Here is a 15770-nt window from a genome sequence, read left to right as displayed (position 1 = left end):
CTGTACGCGCTGCTGGACACACACAGACAACAGAGATGGGCAAAGTGAATTGCAAGGTTAGGAAAATAACAAACTGCCACGGAAAAAGGCTCACTCATTTTGCACAGTTTCCTGCAGAAATTAGAGTAAGTAAGGCTGTGTTTCTGTGGCATTTTCATACCTAGGCTTACAGAGTGCTTTTTGAACAAACAAAATTGAGACAGGCCACAACACAAATACACACAGAAGGACAGAACAAAACATGTGTAGAGGAAAAACACAATATTCCAGTACATGTAGATATATAATGGTTGTGTGTGTGATACACTGGAAACCACTCTTAATTCTGCTCAATACTTAATTCTGGAATCACACAGAGTGCTCAGTACTGCATGGCACTCTCGCTGCTGCTGTTAGAGAGGTGTTACCTAGGGATGTAATTATGCACAGACATTCCCCTGTGAAGCCAGGCTTGTTTACTGTCTCTATGATCTTCTCTGTATTATCCCTCACACTGTATACAAAGCCTGATGATCTTTTTGACTCGTAAATGGATGAAGCTTTTTCTGTTAAATGTATATACTAGTATCACTCTGGCGGTTACAAATTAAGCCCAGATGTGTCTGCTGTAAGTCCAGTTCAGTCGCCAAAGGAAAATCTTGGCATTGTACATTAATGCAAACCACAGATATGTTACATTTGTACGTGTCATATGTATTATATCAGTGTTTCTACATGTTTATGAGCAACAATAACAATAATGTATTTTATTTATAGGCGCCTTTAAGAACAGTCAATGACACCTTACAAGACACAGTTAAAAAAACAAGCCGCAATGTATCCATAGATAATAAAATCAAACAATTTGTAATATACAATAAAAGTTGATAAAATGACTAAACAAAAAATTGGGTTTAAAATCATCATCAGTGCAGGTCACCACATATGTGTGTCTCCATTAAATCAGACCAAATATGCCAGGTTGAAAAGGTGTGTTTTCAGACAGGATTTGAAAGTGGAAAGGGAGTCAATAGAGGTGGGGGCAGAACGGCTGAAGGCTCTAGAACCCATGGTAGTCCAGTGGGCAGATGGTGATGTGAGCTGGATTGCAGAAGAGGATCTCAGAGGATGGAAGGGTGTGTAGATTTGAAGGAGTTTAGACAGGTAGGAAGGGACCGGTTCAGATCGCCAGTGCTATCTCTGTAAATAGCATACTAAGCGATTCCCTTACCTCTGGACTGACGTCATCTCGGAAGAGCTTTGCTCCACTGTGTCTGAAAGCTGTACAGGGTGTTGCACGACATCCTGCAATTCGGATAAGCACAAACACAAACCATTGTTTCCAATCGATGCAGTAAAACTCTCAGCTGTACTCCAGGACAGCCAGCGCCACTCTGAGCGGCGCTCAGCATGGCTCCTCTGTTTTCTTCCGGCAACAAGCAGTGCTCTCGCAAGATGACGTCAGCCCAGAGCAAGTGAAGGGTAAGGGAAACGCTTAGTATGCTATTTACAGAGATAGCGCTGGCGATCTGAACCGGTCAGTGGCGGAATAAAGGACTTTTAACGCGCAAACTTATACGGGATGCATTTGCCCCCATATCTACCGTTTTAGCTCGTTTCGTGGCTCCCAGCTGCATCCACCTCCCTCAGTACTGAACCAATTTTAAAATGAGTTGTATCTATGAATCATACACACACATACACATGGGGAAATAGAGCCCAGGTTGAAAAATACCTAAGTTATCCTTTAATGGTGAGAAGCAGAATCTTGAAATTGATGCGGTACTTAACAAGAAGTCAGCGAAGTTTGCGGAGAACACGAGTGATATGATCTATAGAGGGAGTTCTACCAACTGGAGTTTATGAAGACACTTGAGAGGGAGACCAAAGAGGACAGAATTGCAATGATTAATATGGGATGTGACCAAAGAGTGAACGAGGATAGCAGCGCTCTGGGGTGTAAGTGACAGGCGAAGGTAGTTAATATTTGGTGGATGAAAGTATGCAGACTGAGTAACATTACTGATGCGGGCCTCAAAGGACAGTGTACTGTCCAGGATGACACCCAGACTCTTAACCTGAGGGGATGGATGGACTTTGGAGTTGTCAGTCGTCAGAGAAAAACTGTGGTTTAGCCAAAGCAGATTTAGTACCTACAAGGAGAAGCTTAGTTTTATCACTGTTGAGTTTGAGGAAGTTGCATGAAAGCCAAGATTTAATATTCAATAATGTGCCTAAACATCCCCACGTGTTAACTGCAGTGTTGTTGAAACGTAAGGAAGCATAAAGTTTTAACATATCGTCTGAATAAAAATGTACAAATGTTACGTATCTGTCGTTAGAAATTCACAATACCAACAGTCATTATAACTATATGCAGGTAGAATCATTTAGAAGTATAAAATCAGAATATACAGTGTGTTAGCATACGGAAAGTGCTGATCAGTAGCTCTCTCTGTACAGCAGGTTCACATGTAAATGAGCCGGAATATATTTCCAGTCTCAGTAAATGGACTGTAACTGAGAATCAGCCCAGTTATTATGACCCCATTGTAATTAGTAGGGCATAATTTGTATTCACAAAGGAAAGGTTCTCTCGCGGTAATTACTGTACATTTTGTTCACAATAAATCCACTCATTCTGTCCATATTTGTGCCCGGTGTAGAGGATTAGGTGTTTTGGATTGTGTACCACACCGGTACTCCAGAGTGGCATCATGGTGAAGGTCTTAGCTGGCTCAGCTGAAAGACCACATTTAGCAGTCACTGTTGCTCAAGACCCTGAGGGGCCCATGCAAAGGTCTTCTGTTGAACCTTGTATACAATCAAGTACAACAATTTACTTATATCACTGCACCATGCCACACTGCAAACATCGCTCAGGAATGGCCCAGGGAATGTGACAAAGACCTCAAAGTGTCAACCTGGCCTCCAAATTCCCCAGATCCCAATCTGAATGAGCATCTTTGGCACGTGCCATTAACCCACCTCACAACCCACTGGACTAAATGGATCTGCCGCCAACGCACCACAGGACACTCCCAGAGATCCTGTGTCCATGCCTCCACAGGTCAGAGCCAAGTCCCATCCATGGAGGCCCCACCTTGGATCAGGGGAACATCTGGGGTACCGGCACATCACAAGAATCCTTGAGCAGATTGGGACCTGGGAAATTTAGAAGCCAGGTCGACACCTTGAGCTTGTTGTCATGCTCCACAGTGGCCAAATTGGAGTAGATTCTTTTTCTTTCTTTGTTTTTTGTTTTAAAGTAAAAGCCGTAATATAACTGTCACCATCTTAATTCAAAGTTAAGTGACTTGACCTTTTGAGTATATGTATGCAAAACAGAGCGTGGCCTGGATGGGTCTATAACACTGGATGTGGAAATGGTTGTTAGAGCCTCCATCTGCGTCACTACAAGGCTAACGGCCTTGTGGGTGGTGGTGGTGGTGGTGGATGAGTTTCTCAAAGAGCTTTAGAGGCCCACAACAACAACCGTCTCTGACACAGTTTGAGCTCTTTAAAAAGACAAAGAAAACATTATGACATATTAAAGGTGGAGTCTGCAAATCTAATCCTTTACAGGTTTTGTCCAATTCAGCAAATATCTCTTCACAGTCAGCCAGCTGTTCATTCATGTATGCACTAAAAATATATCCCTGGCTCTGTGAATGGGAACAAAGTGGCTCGATCTGAGCCGGCCAACACTATTGTGCCGTGCTGCATGATCAACTCAAAGCATGCAGCACGGCACATTCATGCAGGACCGGGGAAAGGGCATGGACGTATAAAGAGAAAGGCAGAGAAAGAGAATGGCAGTGGGAGTGAGAGGGAGGGTAAAATAGCTTCTGAAGGAGCACCAGTAGAAGTGGCTGAAGGGGAAGTATATATAAGTATATACTTCTAAATAGTTTCTCTTAGTATGTTGTAGAGAAAATATGTTTTTTGTGCAAACCATGTTTCCTGGCAATGTTTTTGTTTTCTAGTTCAGAAACATTCAGTATGTTCTTGTACAGCACCGTACAAGTTGGATGTTAAGGTTCATGATGATTTAAAAAGAAAAAAAAGAACTTAGGGGAAAGATGGTGGTTTGGTTAAAGTGAGAAGAAGATATGGTTTCATTTATGGTAAAAAAAGAAGACATCCTGTTGACTTCTTCAACATTTAGCCAAGAAAATAATCTTATCATTATCTTAACCAATTGCTTTGAGTTAAGCGTGTTGTCGTGGTCACAAGCAACTACAGCGTGAATTTGTTTTACCAACACTGTGAAGTTTTTATATGAACATTTTATGACTTTGCAGTTATGGACATTAAAACCTTTCCTCACTGTGTTAATAAAACAAGTAATCCAGACAGCTTTACTAATTGAATTTGCTGTTGCACACTAGTTGGATAGAAACACAATTTCTATGAGGTAAGGTTGATGACAGATCCCTGCTCTTTTATACCCTGGAAATCCAGAGTTCTTGCGAGAGCACAATTTGAATTTGCTCAGCGAGTCACTCTGGCAATCAGTAATGATGCTCATTACCCATGCTGTTGGAGCCGAGCTGCACCAATCACATCGGTGTATCTGATATAGGCGGGCCAGAGTCAGTAAACATTGCAAGATGGCTGCGGATGAACTCCAGTTGTTTGAAACGGCTTTGGCTGCTACAGTGAACGAGTCAGACTTGGCTTTTTCTCTAAAAGAGGAACAGAAGACGGCGCTCGAATCTTTCCTTTGCAAGAAGGACGCTTTTGCTGTTTTGCCAACCGGATACGGCAAGAGGCTAATCTACCAGTTAGCTCCGCTGGTAGCGCTCTGGATACGTCACCACGTGTATTGTTCTGATTGTTCGTAGTGTTATCCAATTGCGTGCAGTGATATTTACAAATGTATGCTTGGTGCTGCCCCTCGAGTTGGGCTATTTGCATTACTCATAGCCAGACCCTAAATCTTACTAGATTTGGGTCTGGATTTCCAGGCTAGCTCTTTCACCCTGCTAAATGCAAAATACAAAGGTTCATAATCCAACAATAACATTATAATAATGGCCTTAGTGTATGCTATTGTGCTTGTAATGGATACATATTACCCAGCAATCATCAGTGCATATCTGACGAAAATATCAAAGAGAGTAAGAAATGAATCATTTGATTGAACAGTTTGTAGTGTATCTATAGATTTTACGGCTTGTATAGAAAAAAACATATAATTTTGTTTTAGATAGCTACTGACTATTGCACCTAGGCCTGTCACGTTAACAAATTTTGCTGGGCGATTAATTGCGTCAGAAATTATTGCAATAAGCGATAATATTGCGTAATATTGTGCTTTTAAGATCATTTTTATTATTGTTCGACCATTTTTTAAACTTATATGATGATAATAAAGGCATATTGATGCAAGTACACCCTTTTAAAGAGAAATAAACATTTATTTAGCAAGAATATTTAGGAATGCAAAAAAAAAAACACAAATTAAATATCCAAAATAACATGTAAAAATATCGAATAAATAAATAAATATAAAAAATAGACTGTCAGTCTCTCACTCTCAGGTGTGCAGTTAAGTTGGTCGTATTCACTCTTTTTGTTGAGATGGTTTTAAAACAAATCCGGCACACCAGCTCGTCCAAATTACTGGGCTCCCCTCTGTCATTTGGTTTAAATCCAAAATACTCCCACAAGAGGCCGTGGCATTTGGTTTAGGAACAAGTTCCCTGTCTTTCTCTTACGCTCAACTCTTTGTTTTTTCTCCACCAAACAAACACGCATGAATATGACAATTAATCGTGGCTGGAAAAGTTACCATGTCCCTTTAAATTTACCATGCAATTAACTGACTTATTGCATATCGCGACAGGCCTAATTGCACCGTTTTAAATTCAAAATATTCTTTTTTTAATCATTTATCTTTGAACACAGGTGTATTTCAAATGTTGGCAATCTGAATCACTTGCAAGGGTCCATTCTCTCCACAGCCCCTCCACCCCAGGGGCCCCAGACACTGCCTGCACTGTCTATATTTACGCCCCTGAATACATCCAATATCAGTGCAGTAAACCATACCATTATTGGAAGACCAAGCATGGGGTCCATTAAAGATATCGAGGAATACGTCTGTTCTAGCTCATCACATTGTTCCAGGTTTTCCAGGCAGGTGCTGTAAGATTAGGTGTTGTGTGGGAGAGTCTGTTGCTGTGGCAGCTTGGAGGACATGTGACTATTTTTTCTGATGAAGACCAGTGTGCTTGAAATGCCGCCTCTGTATTGGACCTGCACATGGGGATGGGTTCGCCATTGTAGCTCTCTCATCTTTTTTTATTTTAGCATGAAGTCTGTTGAATGTTTTATCAGCTCTTTTACCCTCTCTCAGTTTTGTTTGTACAAAGCTGTAGAGTATGATGCTGTACAGTACAAAAAATGAAGGTAGTTATTCATTCAAATAGCAAATATGTTTTCAGTATGCGTTTTGTCTTTGAAGGTCAGTTTTAAATAAAGAAATAAGGTTCTTAAATTTACTTTGTGTTAAACAACTTCATTAAATTAATCTGAGAAGGGATTTGAAAGTTCTTAAATCCCTCAAGCAGATCCTATAGATGCAGATTTAAGTGCCACAGAACCCCAGACGCAGCTACACACACCGTTGGAGCATTTTAAAGCATGCAGAAAACTCTTCTTTAACTTCCTGTCGCTCAACCAGTAATCTCCCAGTCACCTTTAGTGATGTGACACATCCCAGCCTGTGCGTTTGGCAGAGGATAAACAGAAAGCTTTGAGAATTTTGTCCCACAGTGAGGCAAGTGATTCAAAAGGGACTTTGACTCCCGATTCCTGTCTTCATCTCTCTGGCAGAGGAGAGACACAGACATGACAGGAGATGTCTCGAGCTCAACTAGTGGAAAATTGGAAGTAGTCTGGAGTTTAGTGTGGCCGACAGATATTGGCAGAGGAAATAATGAAGGCTGTGATTGAGATTGTTCTCTTGAAGGGGAGCCATGAAGGCCGCCAAACACCTAAATGTTGCGTCTCACTTTTGAAGATAAAAGCTGTCTGTTTTTGAATTTTCTGACATGTAATCCCTCAGTTAGATGGATGTGGCTTTTGATGGCATTAGTGGCTTTACTTAGTGTTTATTTAGTCTTTTTAATGTATTTTCTCTTATCACTGGCTTAAAGACAAACTTGGGAAACAGCCAGCCAGTATAGCTGAAATCCTGCCTGCCCAAGATTAAATGTAGTTTATTCAATTCCGTCAGTAAATCGGTGGAAACGAGGTGGCCTGGCAGCTTACTGAAGTGGACTGTCAACAAAATATGTGTTATGTAGTAGGATGTGGATTTATACAGTCTCTGCCATACGGCGCCTCCACAGCTCAGGCTGGCCATAATGCAGCACATTTCAGGGTTTTCTCTTTGCTTCAGCCTCCATTCACATGAATGATGGCCGAGTCGCTCCACACCTGCCTGGTTCTTTCTTCTGTATCGAGATGTGGGTCTCCCTCTCTCTCTCTCTCTCTCTCTCTCACACACACACACACACACACACACACACACACTCACATTCACATCCACACAGACACCGATAAAGGTTAAGAGAAGCAGTATAAAAGTGGAGCAGTGCTGCCCTATTTTAGTGGTTAAGGATGAAGTGATGAGTCCGGCTCCACTGTATCATGTATTCCCTGCAACTCAATTCACGTCCAACACATTTTTATTGATTAGCATTCCCTTTCTGCCGCGCAGGAGATGCTGAGGGATTTGGTAAAGCAGAGCACCACGGTGAATCCCACATTAAAGTTGGAGTCTTTACAATTTCCGACCTGGCTGCTTTGGTGACACCTGTGGTCTCTGGTTATCTTGCTGCTCCTACAACTGTGGGGGCAGCAAACACTGCTTGAGTTGCTGCTTTGTCAGAAATACAACAGAGGAGGACCTGGTGTATCTGATTACTCAATTTGTGTTTATGAAGACATCAGTCAATAATTGGCCTTGTTTCAATGATGCCACAAGCAACCACGAGCTCACTGTGGCTGCTCCATGTTCCATTACTCCCCGAAAAACGAGCCGCTCTTACAAAATGCCAAAAGAAAAGACTTTTGTCTTGTTTGTGTTTCATTGTGTTTCAGTGTGTTTCCTGTGACTGTTCCGGAATAAAAGACACCCCGCGTTGTACTACGTTGATGCATTGAATGTGAATTAGCAGCAGTAGAAAATGTTTCCATCAGTGCTAACTTAAATACTTCACTGGCAAAATGAGCATTTGTATTTCAGTTACTCACTGTGTGTTACATTGAATTTGTGAACAAAACATTTTCTTTGTCATGCCTTTACAGTAAATGAAGAATCCAAAAAAGGCACACGTTCTTAATGGACTGAAGTAAATAGGGACCGCGTTTAACTACAGCAAAAACTTTTTTTAAAACAACTTCTTACAAACTCTCTCACAGCTTATGCAGTATAATCTAAGTCATGTTTATGCAGTCATGAATGAGCAACCATTACGTTCATTACGTTTCACCCTCCAGATGTTTCAGCTGTTGGAAAAATACAGCTTAGTCTCACAAACTTGTTACAGGTAATCATAATGTCAAGAGCTAAGCTTCCAATTACTGACTTCTCTGCATCAAGACAATGGGCCCTATTTAGATGGTCTAAAACGCGAAGCGCCAGGCTCAGCGCATGGACGTGTCCCAGTCACTTGCTAGTTAGACAGCGCGTTTTCAGACTGTGCGCCATGGCGGAGAGTCTAAAAGGGTTGGACTTACTCTGTGAATTAGTCATGGGTGTGTTTTGGGTGTATCATTCAATAAGCCAATCAGAGTGTCACCTCTCATTCCCTTTAAAAGAGGCGCGATTGGAGCGCATGGCGGAGAGCTAGTTCATATAACGGAGCACAGCTGTGAGGACTGCCGCGGAGCTCCCCAAGGTGCTGATCCTGCAGCTAGGACCTGTTCAGCGTTTTCTCCCCCACCCACGTTTGTTATTTGTTTTCACATGTTTCCTAGAGCTGTGTTCTGCCTCTTATTTGCATGTGTGTCCCACAATATAATAATATAATATAATGCAGCCTAGTATAACATGTTAAAATAAATGCAGTGTGTGGGCTTTGGTTTTCAATCAAAAAAATGGTTGATTGGTCAGATAATTTCACAATTTCATTTGTCATTATTACAGATTATGATGATCATTATTATCTGATTAATGACTGACCATTAAGATGTGTTTCTGATCAATATTTTAATGTGCACAATAATAACCTTCCACACTGTAATCATATATTTATTTGTTATCTTTTGCATTTGTGTGGCTGCTCCGTGTGTGTCTGAGCAGAGTGCACGCACGTTGTGCACGCGCCTAGAGACGCATATTACTAACTTGTTTAACAGCGAAATACTGCGCCGTTGACTTTAGACCAGGTTTTTGTTGGTCACTGGCGCATTTGCTTTTTACGTCATCTAACTAGCAACGCGCCATGACTGCGCCTGACCACTCCTCATTTTTAGACCAACACACCCAGAGAAGCGCAAGTTCATTTGCTAGTTAGACAACGAGGGTGCAGGGCGTGAAAATGACAACTGCACCTGCATCTAAATAGCAATGACAGTTGTGACATGGATTATGCGCCCTCCGCCGTCCGCTTTAGACCATCTAAATAGGGCCCATAATCTGTCAGACTTGTGATGCATCTACACTCCTAATTTCCTGTGAATCCCTCTTACATAGATAGGCAGATTTTTAACACTGAATTAAAATTGCTAAAATAAATGTGGACTATAGATATTGTCTATATAAATATTATTAGTGTCAGCATCCATCAGCCATTGGTCTGATGACAATAAGTCTCCAGGGGCAACGGCCAGTAACACAGGAGATTCAATGTAGCCAGCTGATATCTGGGCCAAGTCCTCTTCCATGCGCCTGCATTTTGGTTAATCTCTGGTAACAGATATCTGCATATGAATGCAGATGCATTTTAGATAAAGCTAATCTAAAGCAAAATCATTAGACAATAGCATGGGGTTTCCAAAATTGCATTTCCGTCAATAAGTTCCCACATGATTGGTCGATACTACACAGACTACAAACAGACTACAAACAGAAACCAAAATTGCGTACTATTGCTTACAGATTCTGCAGAAGGATGCAGATACAGACTGCATGAAACTCTTGAGGCTTTTAACTTTAAAGGGTCAGTTCACCCAAAATACTCCTCCTGTGTACCTCTGTTGTATTGGATTGGAGGCAGAGCTCTCAGAGACAGAAAACTGAAAACCTGGACAAATGAAACCAAAACTATCTGCATTGCTAGATATCACTACAGTGTGTTTGTCTTTCATTTGTTTGTTTTTGTGATGAATGGCAAATATTGTCAACACATTTACCGCACTTATTCTCATTCTCTTCTATTCTCTGGTTTGTAAAGTGTAGCTATTACTCATTGAATCCTGCACCTTGGCGATAGAAGAGCTCTGTTAATCATAATATACAGTGTGTTGACTGGTGAATGTCCTCTATAATTAGTTGTTGATGGGCGCAGCCTGCGGTGTCAGACCATGCAAATATGCCCGTGAGCACATCATATTCTAATTGGCATCGCCCGCTCTCTCCAGCGCTCCCTGTGTGAAGCTCCCAGCCTCCACTGCTGCTGAGCCGCTGACGAGCGGGGAAGTTGAGGGAAGCAAAAACAGAGAGGTTGAGGGAGACAAAACAGAGTATAATCACATGACCTCTACATTCTCTACCGCAGTGACAGCCCAGCAGGTGGGAAATCAGACAGCTAGGGCATAAACAGCATTGAGGCACTGCAGCACTTAGAGCACAAGATGTGAGCACATGAACAAGCTGCCATTTAAGGAGATTTAAATTAAGGAAATAAAAGAACATGACCTATAATTAGTAATGCGTGGCATTCGCTTTAATACCTTATAAGTAATTACTGGACACATGAAAGAGACTCTGGCTGTGAGTCAGAGGACAAATTCTGCTGCTGTTTTGTGCTTTATTCATTTTCTCACTGGAGGAAATCTGCTTTGTTTCTATAGCCTCAAAGGAAACTAGCATAAAGAGATTTCTGCTTGTTTTTAGTTTGATTTTTAGATTTTCCAAATTGCATGTAAATTATACCTCTCCTTTTTTTAACATTACTAGTATAGGCACAGGAAGAAGCTGATGATCTTCACAGTGAATGTCTCATGTGATAAGAAAGTTGATTTTTTGACATTTAAAAAATGTTAAATTACACACGTTTCTATGTAAATTGAAGCTCAAACAACTCGAAACCAGAACATATGATGATAATGAAGCCCTCATATATTTTATTAGCTTGTTAAGCTAGCTAACATGTTACACCTATGTAATGTAACTCACAGCACATGTGCAGCAGAAACATATGGACATAAAGGTATCCTGATGGAGCCCATTTTCTTGCCACCTGTCAGATGTAATGCAGTCGTTGTAGTCGTGATTGAATCCTGTCTCATGAGGAACATTTTTTACCTCCTCTTAGTGCCTGGCAGGTAGCTTGTGTGAGCCGCCCATGGTTTTATAGGGGGGTAGGTGGGAGCCATTTGTAGTCAACCATGTCAGTAGCGTAACCAGAAATATAAATTTAGGTGGGCCTGTGGGATATAGTGTGTGCAAGAACCAAAAGGATCTGTGGATCAACTGCAACAGTTTTTTACTCTTATTATAAGATCTCATTAAAGCATTACTGAGTATTTGCCTACTATACATTATCTGTCACTCTCTGTCTTTGCTGCCGAAACTCAAATTCATACCTTCATCACATCCACAATTGACTAGCATTATGGTACGCCATCCAAAGTCCTAAATAAACTCCAATACATCCAGAACTCCATCCGTCATCCGCTGCCCATCTGCTCACCCATTCCCACCCTGTGACCACATCACCACTGTCCTCCAGAACCTCCACTGGCTTTCTGTCACCACAACGCATCCAATTCAAAGTCCTTCTCCTCATCACAAAGCCCTCCATAACCAGGCCCCCTCCTTCATCACTGACCTGCTCCAACGCCGCACACCTGACTCGACCAAGCAAAGGACTGAGGGTGACAGAGCCTTCTCTATAGCCGCAGTGATTTCCCAAATCACAATACCGTGGCCACTGCAATGAACATCTGCAAGACTACATCCAATTACATCACATCAGATATTCTAACGGCAATGGTAACCACACAACCATGACACTTTTTTAGGCTATTCCCATATAATGAATCCCAATGTTTATTTACCAGGTAGTAACCAGTATCAGTACCAGTATGCCTTGTGTGGCATACATAAAATCAAACAGCACTGGGCAAACCACCTCAATTTCATATTTTTTAGTCACCTAAAAAAGGCCCACCAGAAAAATCAGTAGAAGTTTATGACATATTGAGAACATTTTCACCGCATTACCCTGCTGTCACACAGTCTTTGCAAGTTATATCAAAGCCTCCAGACTCCATTGACAAACAGTCATTTTACTTTGCAAAATACTGAGTTGATGGTTTACCATGGCGTCAGTTGGTTAGTATGTAAGGTAAAATTAAATCAACGACTTACCTTCGTTGTAGGGTACGTGGCTACGCAGGAGGCTCGCACCTCCCAAAAAATGTAACTACAAGTCGAGGCGACGCAGACCCAGCGCAGACCGAGAGGGCTGTGATTGGTTTGCTTGGTAGCAACGCATTTCTGGTTCCGTATTGCGCCATCCCCGCCATCTTTAAACATCTTCTGTTGCGATGTAGATGTTGCAGTATTAACATACTTTCTTCGACAACCAACAACTCCAACTCCAGCAAGATTCTCTCTCTTTCGGTTGCCATTGTTCACTGTGACCGGAAAAGCTGGAAGCTAAACAAAGAAGAGATGATGATAACCATTCAGGAAAGGAACGCAGCCCCCTACCACTCTGGCAGTGAATTGCACCGCGATGAAATGGAGTGACGGAGAAGTTCGAAGGGTTCGCGATGATGTCACGGCAACGACGTAGGTACATTGTAGGTACACCGCAGGACCATAAATCAGGCTTTACACTGATATTGATTTTTTTAGGTGGCTAAAATATGTTTTACTGTGGCCCGTCCACAGCAGTACATTGTTTAGCTCCTGTTCTGGTAGGGCTGGTTTATCAAAGATGCAAGCAAAGCAACAAAGTACATAAAATAAGATTGGTCGGACCATGATGTTTAATATAAATCTTTTACAATAAAGTTATGGCTGACAATGACAACAAGTCTGCCTATTTTAGATATCTCAGCAATTGTAATCAGCTGCCTGTTTTCTACCTGGACGTTACTGTTGCTATTTGCATAATGCCACTACATGCAACTGCCAACTTGCCACTTACTGTACATCAATGAAGTTAGCATCATGTACCCATCAATACAGCAAACAATGTTCAGCTTCATTTATTAACGATCATTACATTTATAATCCAAGACAAGAAATCAATAGGCAGAACCAGTAGGTCCCATTTCAAGAAATGACTGCCACCACCATCAGTATGACTTAAACGTGTCAGTGAACCATAGGAGCAATGTAAGGTGCACATCACAACATATAATGCAAGACAGCGGGGCCTCATCCTGAACAAAGAAATAATTTAATCATTATCCAAAGTGTCTGTCAGATCCTTTTCAAATGAAATAATAAATCAACTGTTAGTCGGCCTGTGAGCATATTGTCCTGTTGCTTGTTTTGATCCAGTTAAGAGTGGAAAACAAGCACGCAACTGTGCAGCTTGTTATGTGAAGAGTAATGAGTGCCCACAGTAAACAGTTTCTGTGTTTGGGACTGAAGTCGAGAACCTCGATTAGAGAGGGACCGCGACAGCAACTCAGTGATGGTCAACTTGGCAAGGAGTCTAAATGAGTGGGCACAACAGCCTGGTCTGGCCCGCCCCCAACGCCGACTCAGAGAATGCGACATGGCATAAATGGTTGATCTTATTAAACATCCATGGGTGGGACAGATGAAGCGAGAAGTCTCTCTGTCCATCAGATTGGTTTTTTTTCCCCAATTAATTTCAAATTGTAGTGTAAGAGTGGGAGAAATCATTTTTCCAGGCACACACTCAGTGTTGATAACAAAAATACTGCCTCATGGAGTTGTGAGTGCGAGCCAAGAGCATAAAAATGACTGTGATTTACAGTATATACGAGGGATTGGTGCTGTTATATATCGCCTGCCCAAGTCTTGTGGAACAACCTTCAACACTAATGAGAAGTTTTATTTTGCATGATGATTTATTTCCTCTTCACTTTTGACGACTGAGCAACATTGTGACTTATGCTTTTTGAAGCACAGTACCATATTGTTGAAGTCTAGTTGCAGTTTGTCTGTCAGAGATCAAAACAAGTACTAAATCACTGTGTGTAATGCTCTGTCAATGAGGCTGAAGGAGAGAACGAGAGAGATATCAGCTTGCTACTCAGAGTGCATTTCCCTGCATGGAGAGATGCATGCAGAGAGACACAGGAGGTTTCCTCCTCCTCCTCCTCCTCCTCCTCCTAGTGTGAGTAGTGTAGAGGGAGGAGGAAACCTGACAATTTTCTTTGACATCCTCACAGAGGCCCATTGGAGCTCGCCAGCATGGTTAAGCTCACCTCAGTGCAGAAAGAAATGACACTGAGGATGTTTGCCTTGCTAATGCCAAAGCCTGTTTGTATCTGTCTGGAGTCAGGCGGTTAATCCAGCCTACATTCCAGGTCCAGATATCAATACTGTGTTAGAGGGCCATGGGGCGAGACTGGCTGTCATGCTCGAGGAGAGCAGGCGCTGCTCTAAGGGCGTGAGAGAGCAGACATACACACAGTCTGTTGGATTTACTACTCAGCTGTATTGGATCAGTGTTTCTGCCAGAGCAGGACAAAAAGAGAAGCATGTTTGTGTCTGTGTTGTTATCATAACCAAGCATTCTCTCCTGATTTGTTGTTGGCAGGATTTACGAGCGGGTGATAGACCCTCCTCAGATGGAGCTCACCCCAGGCAGTGGAGTGTGGTTAGGTCAGCACAGCCACAAGCATGGCCTGTTCAAGGTAAGACCCCACAGACACACACACACACACACACACACACGCACACACATTTCCTTCACACACCTGAACGTGCTTCACATTCATGATTGCCTGGTATAATTGGCCAGATTTGCAATAGGCTGTGTGTGGGAACAGAGCCAAGTGGAAGATACAAGAAAGAAGTACTGAGGGCTCTCAGAGGAACCGCAAAAAGCTCAGCGTATGCTTTGAAACGCTTATTCCCAAGCCCATTACAATGTTGTCGATTTTTAATCACTGCTCATTTTCTCAGGCTCCTGCATGCGCTCACAGCAGGGTGGGGATGTGGCTGAGTGTCACCAAGACATGCACATGTTCTTGATATTCTCTCCTCACCTCTCCCGCCCACCCACCATGCAATCGATGGGCCTTTTATTTTTTCTATGTAACATCTATGTAATATTGATTCGTCACCAGACCCGACTGTGGTGTAAATAATTCCTCCTCCCCATGCTTTGACACTATCACTGCTGCACATCAGCCCACTCTTCCTCCTCCCTCTACCTCCGCCTCCCTCATCCCCTCTTGCATTGATGCTTCAAGGAGCTCCTTCTTCTGGAGGAAAGCTCTGGTCTTGAAAGGCACAGCTCCATCATCCAGTTCCCCACCCGCAGTTGGCTCAGAGCTCGGAGTCTGTCTACCCTTCACGTGCAGGAGGCGTTCAAAAGTGTTTGTCAGTAGCACAGACAGATGGTGTGGAGGTGCGCAGGCTTGTGTGAAGTGATGGCAGGAATGATGAGCTT

At 42.3% G+C, this 15770-nt stretch overlaps 1 protein-coding gene across 2 annotated transcripts in view; it reads left to right on the top strand.

The window, feature by feature from the left end:
* LOC125879618 (protein kinase C-binding protein NELL1-like) overlaps positions 1–15770 on the top strand; it is a 455619-nt gene that overhangs the window by 137010 nt on the left and 302839 nt on the right. For both annotated transcript variants that reach the window (XM_049561591.1, XM_049561583.1), the window contains exon 5: positions 14913–15009. In XM_049561591.1, coding sequence (XP_049417548.1) covers positions 14913–15009 — 97 coding nt within the window. The remainder of the gene's footprint in view (positions 1–14912; positions 15010–15770) is intronic.

Source organism: Epinephelus fuscoguttatus, linkage group LG2, assembly GCF_011397635.1.
Source record: "Epinephelus fuscoguttatus linkage group LG2, E.fuscoguttatus.final_Chr_v1".
Classification (NCBI taxonomy): Eukaryota; Metazoa; Chordata; class Actinopteri; order Perciformes; family Serranidae; genus Epinephelus; species Epinephelus fuscoguttatus.
This window is presented reverse-complemented; position numbering and strand designations above follow the sequence as displayed.